The following is a 12,500-nucleotide window of genomic DNA, read 5'->3' as shown; positions in this document are numbered from 1 at the left end:
GGTTTGGGGGGCTAAAGACGGCAATATGAACTCAATGACATGGCTCATGCAAAGCTGTTATGTTGTTGATGCCATTTGCACCGTCTTAGAGCCAGACCTACTCCTATGTACTTGAAGATAAGAGCATTGTTTGTTTGTGTGTGTGTGTGTGTGTGTGTGTGTGTGTGTGTGTGTGTGTGTGTGTGTGTGTGTGTGTGTGAGAGAGAGAGAGAGTGTTAGTGTGCGTGTCTGAAAGAGGGGGGGAGAGAGAGAGAGAGAAAGAGAGTGTGAGTGATTGAGTGAGAGAGCAATCCACTTCATAACTTCCTTTAAACCCTCTATCTTCTAAACTCTTTCTGCCCCCCTCCTCCCCTCCTCCTCTGGCATGTAGATCCAGTGGCCTCTCCAGATGTGGCCCGCATTATGTGACCTCTGCAGAAACAGCTGCTCCAAAACAGCTGACCCCCCCCCCCTCCCCCGACCCTCCATGCCTCCAGACCTCCATTCAGTCATGCTCACGCAGGGATCTGATGAGGAGAGAGCACTTCAAAGGAGAGAGCACCCCAAGACAACTCACATCAGAGGCGTAAACTGCGGCCACTTCGATAATCACCCCCTCCAAAACCTTGGAATCTGTTTTTTTTATGTGCATGCACTCTTGTGCAATTCTCAAAGAAGCTAGCACAAGCTAATCACAAAGGGCTAATAACTCACCCATTTTGGTCAAGCCCTTGGCCATAAAGTCTGAATCAACCTTTTGGGCATGCAGATTTTATTTTTATTAGTATTTTTTTTTTTTTTTTTACTAAAACTGGAAATAATAAAGCTGATCTCATCTCTGAATCCCTCTCGCACACTGACTGGAGGAAGAGGGTACAGCACACTGGGGACGTGTGTGTCTGTTAAACACACCATATGCTATACATGCATTTGTCTGTTAAACATACCATATGCTATACAGGCATGTCTCTGTCTGAAGTTCTCTCTGATTGATAAACCACTCATCTTGTAATGCTGGAGCAGTTCTACCATCAGGGGCAGTGGATGCAATCAGCCCAAATCGACAATTTGGTTTGCTCAATCATTACAGTATTATTATGTAAACACATATACACACACACACACACACACCTGCTCTTAAGATGTGTTGTCTGATCCGAAAAACAAAAGACCCTGTCGTGACACTGGGAAAATAGTACATTAGTGCTCTTTGATCAGCTAAAGAGCAGTTTTTGGCAGGTTGCTTTGCTATTCATTTGCATGTGTGCATCAACAAACCCAGCCGAGAAACAGGCCACTTTGTTGTGGCACGCGATGCCTCATCTAACAGCCAATAGGAGGAGGCCAAAGATTGTTGTGGATGACTCCCTCCCTTGTATGAAATAAACATGTTCAGGCGTCACGGCTCCCCCTGACCTCCCCCCTCAGTGTCCCTCAGTCTGGACACGGTAGACTAGTACACACACACACACACACACACACACACACACACACACACACACACACGTGTGTCTATGATTACTGCATTGCTTTCCAGTCTCTGTACAGAATACTGAGCCACTGTACAATTCATAGCCAAAGTTGCATAACTGCGCGAGTGCTGAGCCGTTATATAAAAACACCTGTCAAAAAACAGCACAGCCTCAGGAGGGTCCAAGCTGGGTAAACTTAGAGTGTGTGTGTGTGTGTGTGTGTGTGTGTGTGTGTGTGTGTGTGTGTATGTATGTATGTGTGTGGTCAGGGGAGAGTTAGGAAACATTGCTGTTATCGTGATTTCATAACTGGCACGCCACAAAGAGCTGACCACTTTGGAAAACTATGTAATGTCGTCCCTGAACTCAGATGACTAAGTTAGCATGGACTGCACGTTCAACTCCTCTCAAGACCCTCCCCCCCCCCATGGAGAAAAAATGTCTGTGTATGTGTGCAGGCTGCAGTGGAGAGGCTGTAGTAAGTTCTTCCGAACAAATGCAAGCTGATCATCTCCCCCTCTGCCGAGGGGTAGGTTTCTGTTTCTGTTATGTGATTTTCCAGGCATCCGTTAGCTTTTTGAAGTATGTGATTTCTCCTCTGACACGTGAAGCCGAGAGAGGCTTCTGACACATGCTCGAACATTTCAAACAAATCGGGCGCTCGGCGGCTCGTGTGCGTCCGGCTGTGGTGTGGCCTGCTGAGCGTTTGTACTTTTCCAGGGTCCTTTCAAGCACCCATGGACACTGTGCAAACAAACTCTTGCCCCTTCTATCTCCCCTCCCCTGCCCTCCCACCCCGGGAAGCTTCACAGCAGACCTAGGCCTTCAGCACGCTAATGACAGACACTGAAGGCCGTGGAGAAGGAGCTCCATGTGTGTGTGGTCATTTGTGTCTGTGCATGAGTGTGTAACCTTGTATATGTGTGTACAATTGTGAGTGCAGGATTTTGTATGTGAGTGTGTATTTCCACATCTAATATATGTGTAGAGTGTGTGTGTGTGTGTGTGTGTGTGTGTGTATATAGAAGAGTGTGTCTGTGTGTGTGTGTGCCTGAGTGCGTCTGTGCCTGTGTGCATGACTGTGTGTGTCTAAGTGTGTACAGTATGTGCCTGAGTGTACGAGTGTGTCCGTGTGTGTGTGCCTGAGTGTGTACTGTATGTGCCTGTGTGTGCCTGAGTGTGTATGTGTCTGTGTGTACGAGTGTGTGTCCCTGAGTGTGTATGTGTCTGTGTTTGCCTGAGTGTGTATGTGCCTATGTGTATGAATGCGTCTGCCTGTGTGTATGAGTGTGTGCGTGTGTGCCTAAGTGTGTATGTGCTTGTGTATATGAGTGTGTGCCTGAGTGTGGGTCTGTGCCTGTGTGTATGAGTGCGTGCGTGCGTGTGTGCCTGAGTGTGTGCCTGAGTGTGTATGTGCCTGTGTGTACGAGTGTGTGTGTGTGTGTGTGTGTGTGTGTGTGTGTGTGTCTGAGTGTGTATGTGCCAGTGTGTACGAGTGTGTGTGAGTATGTGCACAGACATCTCAAAACCACTAAACCACCTGGCGTGGCCTGGCTGCTCTGCAGAGTAACCCTGACACTGTGCAGACCTCGCTGAGCAGGCGGGAGCTTCCAGAGGCACATGAATGCATCCACGATGTGACTCATCCATCCTTTAAAACGTTAGCTCTTCTGGGGAACTAACCAGCAGGGTCAAGGTCACTTAAGGTCAAGAGAGAGCATGACCTTCCCAGTAGTAAAGCCGCCTGGCTTTCATGACGAGAGGCACTTGTCATTGCCTCACACTGTCTTACAGTATAATGATGCGTGACACACGTCAGCCATATAGACTGGTCTCAGGAGTGGCTTGCTGAATGCATTGAATACTAGAATCTGATTTATTTCCAAGTTGGCCATGACTCTTATAGGGCTGTCTGGCACAGTCATGCAGTTTACGGCTGGACGGGAGTAGCTGTTATAGTCATACTGGACATTCAGAGCGGAAGGTTCAGAGAAACAAATATTTAACTCCATCCTACACTGAACCAGTTGCCTTCACCACTTACTTACGGTACACTTCTGGGTTGTGCCAATTCACACATTTAAGCACTTACATCGCCATAAACATGAGTGCGGCGCATTCCGCTTTTGACAGTCGATTACATTAGATTCCATTATTTTCAATACAACACCACCGCTGTTGTGTAGATTACATTTCAGTTCTATTTTGTCGCCACGGCTCCATAAAATCCCATGTTTATCCCGTGCTTGTTTATCCCGTGCTTGCCAGTTAAAAAATTCCGGCACTGATGTGTCTGGCGCACTTGTGTCGGCGCCTATTTGCGGACCACTTAAGGGAAATCACCAAGACCTGAAGAGGATTTATGCTTAATGGCAGTCTCATCCTATCCAGGGAGGGCTGAAAATGGGTTTTGGTTAACAGCGGTGTTATCCTGTCCAGAGCAGTCTGGCAGTGGGTTTGGTGAAGTAAGCTTAGCGAGTCCCAGTCATACTCACATTGGGTCGCAGGCTGGCTGCCTGGCCGTAATACTTCTCTGCGGCGTCATTCAGGCTGGCTTGCCTGCGAAGCAAAAAAGAAAACAGCAATCATTACGCCGCTCTGTAGCTGCATGAGAAAGCCTGGCATCAGCTGCATGGTTTCTGGAGATCCGGCAGACAGAGAGAGAGAGAGAGAGAGAGAGAGAGAGAGAGAGAGAGAGCTAGAGACCGGAAGAGAGTTGAGGTCATAAAACCTTCATGGCATCCAGGAGATGTTTTTACTAGACAGTGACCACAGGATAACTACCTCACAACCCAAACCGCTTACTTCCTGATTTGAGCCCGGTGACCTCTGGGGTCATTCGGACTGACAGCCATCAGACTCCGCCTTAACAGTTGGCAAAACAACTGTGCAATTGTCCAACTCTCTCACACCACAGCCCAGCCTGAGCTCAGGCTACTAATGGATTAGGGCAGAGCTGGAGTAAATAAACAGCCATCTTTAAAAGCCATTTCCTCTGCAGTAGCGGCAGCAAGAAGGACCAAACAGCCTTCTGCGCCTTATCTCAAAAGAGTGGACCTATTTTCTCATCTGCATGTGTGACCATAAAAATCCCCAGACAAGACACTGGATCTCTTCCATATGCTCATGTGGTGTCTGGGCAAGCTCTTCTTTACTGGCCCTTATTCTGCCTCGTTTTCTACACCTCTATCTTCGGCTACAATGTCTCCCTTTTATAACTAGAGTCTGACCTGTAACACAGGCTCAGCAGACATCTACAGGTGTGTGTGTGTGTGTGTGTGTGTGTTAGTGGGGGTCCACATGTGTGCGATGGTAACAATTGTCTCGTCACATTTTAACTGTGACAGCGCTGGTGACAGTGAGAACAATTTCTGGCCTCAGAGGTCAGGGTTATAGCGATTACGGGACGACAGCTTCGTCCATGGCCGGCTGGTTGAACTGATTTGCAGCGCACAGCCTCTGCTGCACTAGTCTTTTCAGTAATGTATTGTTTATTTTTGTCTTTTTCATGAGATGGTTTTCGAGGCTATACCATCTGGGAGTGAGACCTTTTTTTTTTTTTTTTTTTTTTTAAATGAGTTATGTGTCTGGCTGATTCGTATAGTATATAGTATATATACTTTTTTGATCCCGTGAGGGAAATTTGGTTTCTGCATTTAACCCAATCGGTGAATTAGTGAAACACAAACAGCACACAGTGAACACACAGTGAGGTGAAGCACACACTAATCCCGGCGCAGTGAGCTGCCTGCTTCAACAGCGGCGCTCGGGGAGCAGTGAGGGGTTAGGTGCCTTGCTCAAGGGCACTTCAGCCGCGCACGCGATTCAGGCCCGCTTTGGGAAAGGTCAGCGCAGAGGAGCAGGTAAAAATAGCTCTTGCTCTCTCGCCTGATTCAGCAGGATCAAAGCACTGCTCCAACAGTCTCAAACGTGAATGTGCAAGAACACAGCTCTGAGGTCTTAAACAAAGTCACAAGGGCCAGTGATCTACCCCAGTACCTCCACTTTTGGAGCTGGGAGGAGAGAAGATCCTGTCAAACGAAGGACTATTTTTATTTTCAGGAGATAATCCTCCGCCCTTCATTCCTCCCTCCTCTTCTCTCTTTGCTCCTCTCCTCTCCTGTGAGTTCTCTATCCCTCCCTCCTCTTCTCTCTCTCTCTCTCTGCCCCTCTCCTCTCCCCCTGCTACCAGGACAAGAGACATTGCACATTCAGGTCAGGGGGAAAAAATAAAACAGTTTGGTGAGTTTGCAGTTCCAGGCTGCGCATTGTTTGAGGCGAGAAAAGTAGGTTGCCATGTCCCCAAATGTTTCAGAGAATTTCAGCCTTACTTGGGAAACTTATAAACATTAATCAAAGCAAATGCCTTCTGATTAATTTGTCTACTCTGACCATTTTTCTTCGTGTTCAAGTAAATAAATAAAATACAATTAAAGACTTCGGTTATCATTTAAGTGCATAATTACAACTACATTTTTAAAACAGGAGGAAGCAATTAAGTAGCATTTGAATATTTTTCAATGTTGAGAGAGAAAAGTTAATGACATTCACTGATGGCTAATAAAAGTCTTTATGGTATGGTGGCGGCTATCCAATGGAATATCTGTGAACCACGTTGATGGTGGGAAGGCCTCTGGTCCAAGGCCATTAAAATGCATATGAATACTTTGGGGAAAAAAGACTACTCCAACACATCTCTTGACAAACAACTTTTGATATTCAGTTGGACAGGATATGGTTTCCTTCTAAATGTTATATCAGTTCATAAAAATCTTTAATGTATCACTGCAAACACATGTTCACATGTTGACTCACAACTGAGGGGTGATGAGACAATGTATACATTGGAAGTTTCAAATAAGCATAGCTATACATAATTCTGTAATAAATCATGACAACAAATAGAGAAGACCAGGGTGATAACATTCTGTAAACTTGAGCTTAGCAAATAATTTATTTCCTTCCCCCCCCCCATTTCCTTTGTACAATGGAAATCCATTCTGGACAATGGAACCTCTCTCCTCCCCTGACATGCCTGGTCTGTGTGTTTAACCAGAACCTTAAGAATGTCATCCGCAACATCACAATTCATTAAATATCATTTCAATAATGGGCGTAATTTTCACATTGGCGTACTGCGCCCACACAAGTCTGTGTGTTGGTCCCGAGCCACACCATTGTCACAAAGCGCAGTCTGGTGGACCAATGTGGCTGTGGAACTGTGGATTTGTGGCTTTGTGCAGGCGGGCCGGAGGGCATAATTTTGTTTTTCACTCATCACATACCGATTTTATTCCGTCCACGGGCTATGGGGAACAAATTAAACCATGTTAAAACCATGTGCTCCTTAAGCACTTAGCAGGGAGATGCAATCTGTTTAGTTTTCGGCAAGACCCTCCGACTGATGCTAGCACACAAACAAGAAAAAACACAACCATGCCACACACACACAGACACACACACACACACACACACAGTGAGGGAGAGGGACATGAGGCTGGAGTGTGTTTGAGCTGGGCTTAAGCTCTTGAGATGGTAGTGTTAGCGTGGCTCCAGGGAGCGCAATACTGAGCGTGCTCAGTTGGCCTGTGCCAGCTGATGGAGTGTGATGAGAGTGAGAAGAAGCTCGTGGAGACGAATACGCCGTCTAGGCCGAGAGGTGGGCGTTGGGACCAACGGACACTGACCCCTGGAGAGAGAGGACTTCCTCAGAGGACTCTCTTTCTGTCTGTTTTTCTTTCTCTTTCTCCTTCTCTGCGTGTCTGTCTGTCTGTCTGTCTGTCTGCTTCCCTCTCCCTCATTCTCCTTCTCTTCCTCTCTCTCTCTCTCCCCCTCTCACTCCTTCTCTTCCTCTCTCTCTCTATTGCTCCTTCTCTCTCCCTCTCTCGCTCCTTCTCTTCCTCTCTCTCTCCCTCTCTCGCTCCATCTCTCTTCCTCTTGCCCGGCCAGCTCGGGTCCTTCCGTGCGCCCGTCCAACACAAACACTGGGGGGAACACAAGCTCCAAACGTGCCGGACCCCTCGCCAGCGCCGCGGCAGGGGCCTGAGCTACAGCGGCTAATGAACAGACGGGGGTCCTGCCCCTTCATGGACCCCACCATAAACCCCCGACACCCCCCGCCCCTCCTCCTCCTCCTCCTCCTCCTCCCCTCCGACCCCCACCACCCTCCCAGCAGAGGAGAGACCCTCCAAGAGCAGCTGAACATCATCCAGCGGGGTCTGTATGAGCACTGACGGCCCATTTGGAAAGCCACAGCACACCTGAACATATATTCAGCGGCTCAAAGCCCAGACCTGCTGGAATAATATACCATTTTGGTGGATAAAAAAAAAAGATCTAAAGACATAAAGAAAAACATTAGTATAGCGTCTGTAGACATAGTGAACATTAAACATAGATAGACTGTGTGTGTGTGTATGTGTGTGTGTGTGTGTGTGTGTGTGTGTGTGTGTGTGTGAGAGAGAGAGAGAGCAATAGAGACTAAATGTGTGCAACTATCTAACTATCTAATCTAAAACTAGCCAATCCAAATCAGAGTGAATGAGAGAGAAATGTTGGGAGTGAAATGATACTAGTTGTGTTGGATGCAGTGATTTGCCTCCTGCCTCCAGAGGGGTACAGTAGCCAACAGAAAGCAGACCAGTTGCTCAGGGCCCCTTTGATGGGCTTTGGGCTGAAACCTCCTAACAGGGTAATGTAATATCAATGGCAGGCTGCTCACCCAGGCCCGTTGGGCAAACATACGCACGTATGCACACACACACACACACACACACACACACACACACACACACACACACACACACACACACGCGCGCGCGCGCGCGCGCATACACACACACACACACACAAGCACACACACAGACATGCAAACGCACACACACACACTAACTCACAAACACAAGTGTGCACACACATGCCCTCACACGCACACAGACACAAACACACGCACACACACAAACACACAGTCCCACATTGGCAGTGTGTAGTGTTTGGGATCTTTGAGCCTCTCTGTGTTGTGGTGCGCTCACACTGAACAGCTTGTGGCTTCCTGAGGCAGGCGTCTGTGACTCACTACGGAGTGTACTGTGTTTATATGGAAACTGATAGGTGGCACACAGAGACCAGAGTGTGAGAAAGAGACACAGAACACACACACACACACACACACACACACACACAGACACAGACACACACACACAGACACACAGAATGAATGGATTGATAGATAGATAGATATATAGATAGAGAGAAATATAAATAGAAAGAAAGAAAGAAAGAAAGAAAGAAAGAAAAAAAGAAAAAAAGAAAGAAAGAAAGAAAGAAACACATAAAAAAGAACAGCCTACTTGTTTGTGCAGAATAGAATAGACAAAGGAGAGAATGGAAGAAAACAGTGAGACTGAATTAGAGAGAGAGGGTAAGCAACACTTTCAAAGCCAAGAGACGCAGAGAGGCGAAAAGACACAAAAGTGACAGACAGAAAATGTGAGAGTCAGACGGCAAGAGAAATGGAGCGAAAAAAAGCCAGATAGGGAGCAGGGAGTTTATGTGTGTATGTGAGTGTGTGTGTGTGTGTGTGTGTGTGTGTGTGTGAGAGAGTAAGTGAGAGTGTTTAAGACAGAGAGTTCAAAGTGAGGAAAAAAATAAACTGAGTAGAAAGACAAAGACGAAAAACAAGAAAGAACAGAAACATGGACGAAACCAGAGAAAACAAAGAAAGATCCAGATGATTGTTCCCGCAATGTATCCTCAGTGCTCTCCATTCACACAGCCAGATTATGTGCTTCACCAAAGTCATCGCCCATCTAAAGTAACAGCCACGTCAGATCACTGTCTCTGTGGTCTCTGTGCTGCAAAGAGTTAGCATAGCGTATGTCTACAGTAGGCTAACACACACAGTAGGTCTCTGTGTTGCAGAAGGTTAGCGTTTGTCTACAGTAGGCCAACACACGCAGTAGGTCTCTGTGTTGCAGAAGGTTAGCGTATGTCTACAGTAGGCCAACACACGCAGTAGGTCTCTGTGTTGCAGAGGGTTAGCGTAGCGTATGTCTACAGTAGGCCAACACACACAGAGTAGGTGTCTGCTTTAGCAGGCCTATGTGCCTGCAGTCAGACATAAAGCAGAATAGCAGAATGCTGTGTGTCTGTCACAGGGTGTTAACAGGCTTGTGTGTATTTGTGCTGTTAATGCTTCAACAAGTCCCTGTGTGTGTGTGTGTGTGTGTGTGCATGAGAGAGAGAGAGAGAGACAGAGTGAAAGTGAGAGAGAGAGAGAGAGAGAGAGAGAGAGAGAGAGAGAGAGAGAGAGAGAGAGAGAGAGAGAGAGAGAGAGAGAGAGAGAGAGAGAGATAGTGCTCTAACAGGCCCATGTGTGTCTGTGACAGACCAGAGTACTTCTGTGTGTTAAGAGGTCCTGTATGCGTGTTTGTGCGCTCTTTTGCAGTCCTGCCTGTTTGTGTATTAGTGAGGGGAATTCAAAACTAATGTCCGGCCTTCATTACTGGCACTGGCAACCACTGACAACCGCTGACAAACACTGCAATACCCTACCCCTCACTAATATCCATAACCATCTGACTAATATATCCCGAGCTCACTTTAATTTGTCCAGGCATTTATTGATATTTTATACGCTTTGTCTTTTTTACGGAGAGTCTGTAGCCAGCACGCGGCCGGAGCAGCGGCCAGCGATCGCAGCAGTTCTCTCTTCTCACTCCATAAACAGTTTGTAAAGTCATTAACAGCTGCTTTATGAAGGGTTTATAAAGGGTTTATAAACGCGGCCGAGTTAACGGAGACCGACCTGAGCATGTGAGCCGCGCTGAACACCACATCAAACTCCCCGCTGTCCAGGCGTGCTGCCTTCTCCGCCATTCCCGCAGCCTCCAGCAAACGCGACTCTTCCAACAAAAACTGACCTGCGAGCCAAAAGACAGGAGAGGAAAAGGAGCGAGGGAGAGAGTGGGAGAGAGAGAGAGAGTGGGAGGGAGGGAGAGAGAGAGAGAGAGAGAGAGAGAGAGAGAGAGAGAGAGAGAGAGAGAGAGAGAGAGGGCATACATTTTTCTTTTTAGGGACAGAGTTATTGCTCTTGGCCTGGGGCAGCAGCCAATCTCGTTTGCCCCCCATAATAATAATTTGCTGCAACACAAGATATTAGGGGGCGATTACGCTGTGGCCTGCACGGCCTGCACGGGCCGCTCACAGCCCATTTGCTCCATTCAGATGAGCAGATAAGCGGTTCCTCTGGAACGTGGGCCGGCCCCGGGCTCCTACAGTGGGGCGCACGGGATAGAGCAGCGTTGGGGGTCCTCTGCGGTCACCAGGAGAGAGGTGGTGTGTGTCTGTGATGAGTGAGTGTGTATTTATGTGGGAGAGAGAGTGTGTGTGTGTATATGTGTGTGTGTGTATTGGAATAAGAGAACAGGAAAAGAGGGAGCTGGGAGAATATTGTGTGTGTGTGTGTGTGTGTGTGTGTGTGTGTGTGTGTGTGTGTGTGTGTGTGAAAGAGAGAGAGACAGATAGAGTGTATGTGTATCTCTCTCTGTGCGTGTGTGTGTGTGTGTTTCTGTGTGTGTCTGTGTGTGTGTGTGTGTGTGTGTGTGTGTGTGTGTGTGTGTGTGTGTGTGTGTGTGTGTGTGTGTGTGTATGGGAGGAATGGTGGGAGAGGGGCTGCGGAGGGACAGGTTTTTACTGGAAATCAAACCCCTGTTGACTTTGGTCAGCTCCCTCAGCCCAACCGGGCTCCTGTTCGCCCCAGCCCAGCCCACTCCAGTGCAGTCCAGCCCAGTGCAGCCCACTCCAGCCCAGTCCAGCCCAGTGCAGCTTCTGCTTCAGTCTCTGCACAGTGGAGCGGAGCGCAGACCAAACCAGGGAGACCTTCCTGAGCGCCAGCACGGGGGAAAGGAGAGAACCTCGCTAGGCCCCTGCAGCCCTGCCATGGAGGCCATGGAGGCCGTGTAGTCTGTGTGTGTGTGTGTGTGTGTGTGAGTGAGTGAGTGAGTGTGTGTGTGTGTGAGTGAGTGAGTGTGTGTGTGTGTGTGTGTGTGTGTTTGTGTGTGTGTTTGGGGAGAGGGTGCGGGTAAGACAACCTGCCACGCTGTGCTGGCCGGCCACAGCTGACAACGTTTGCGGCGTTTACTCAACACCTCTGGGTCGCCGAGGACACTTTGAACGACGGCTTGGGTTCGTCTCACCTTGCTCCGAGCCAACAGCAGCTCTAGCTCCGGCTATTTCAGCTTACAGCCACCAATCTCCTCCTTCACAACCCATTCATCACTTGTTGGCAGCGTGTTTTGGGTAACATAAATGGCACTTCCATTCGGGGAAATTAGTCAGCTTGAATTAAAATAAAAGCTGTCTGCTTTTATTCAGCCGAAATGTTTTCAGAGGGCCGTTTCAGCGTCGAGGGGTTAACACGGAATGTGAAAATAAGCAATCGTGAGCCAAAGCACCTTTCCTCAAGGTCTACAGCGAAATATTTACGCAAGCGCCTGTTACTGTGTGACAGAAATACAGCCTAGCTGATTGACCTGAGTGTTCTCGTGTGAGGCGCGAAGCGTGGAGTGCGAGGCCGTGAGCGGGAGGCACACGCATCGGACGTCACGTTCACACACGCTTCCCCGCAGATCCTGTAGCTCCTCTCGAACAAAGAGAGGAAGCGGGGGATCATCTTTATCAGCTGGCCTTTACGCGAGCCCGCCGTCGGAGATCGTCCAGCAGACACGTAGGATTAGCCATTAGCCTCAAACACTCAGCAGGTAGAGAAGGAGAGAGAGCGCGCGAGAGAGAGAGAGAGAGAGAGAGAGAAAGAAAGAAAGAAAGAAAGAAAGAAAGAAAGAAAGAAAGAAAGAAAGAAAGAAAGAAAGAGAGAGAGAGAGAGAGAAAAGAGAGGAAAGGCAGAGGGAGGCATACAGGGAGAGGTGGATAAATAATGGGAAAAGAATGGCAGATTGAGAGAGGAAAGAAAGAGAGAGATAGACAGAAAGGTAGATGGAGAAAGGTAGAGATAGATAGTGGAAAAACAGAGTGGTAGATAGAGAGAGGAAA

General features: G+C 48.0%; 1 protein-coding gene across 1 annotated transcript in view; it reads right to left on the bottom strand.

The window, feature by feature from the left end:
• Positions 1-12,500, bottom strand: part of tmtc2b (transmembrane O-mannosyltransferase targeting cadherins 2b) — a 39,439-nt gene that overhangs the window by 5,473 nt on the left and 21,466 nt on the right. Inside the window, exons 10-11 of the mRNA XM_042111448.1 lie at positions 10,258-10,372; positions 3,947-4,010 (exon numbers count right to left, since the gene is read on the bottom strand). Coding sequence (XP_041967382.1) covers positions 3,947-4,010; positions 10,258-10,372 — 179 coding nt within the window. The remainder of the gene's footprint in view (positions 1-3,946; positions 4,011-10,257; positions 10,373-12,500) is intronic.

The sequence above is a fragment of the Alosa sapidissima genome, chromosome 11, assembly GCF_018492685.1.
Source record: "Alosa sapidissima isolate fAloSap1 chromosome 11, fAloSap1.pri, whole genome shotgun sequence".
NCBI lineage: Eukaryota > Metazoa > Chordata > Actinopteri > Clupeiformes > Clupeidae > Alosa > Alosa sapidissima.
Note: the sequence above shows the minus strand (reverse complement) of the source record. Positions and strands in the feature narration are given on the sequence as shown.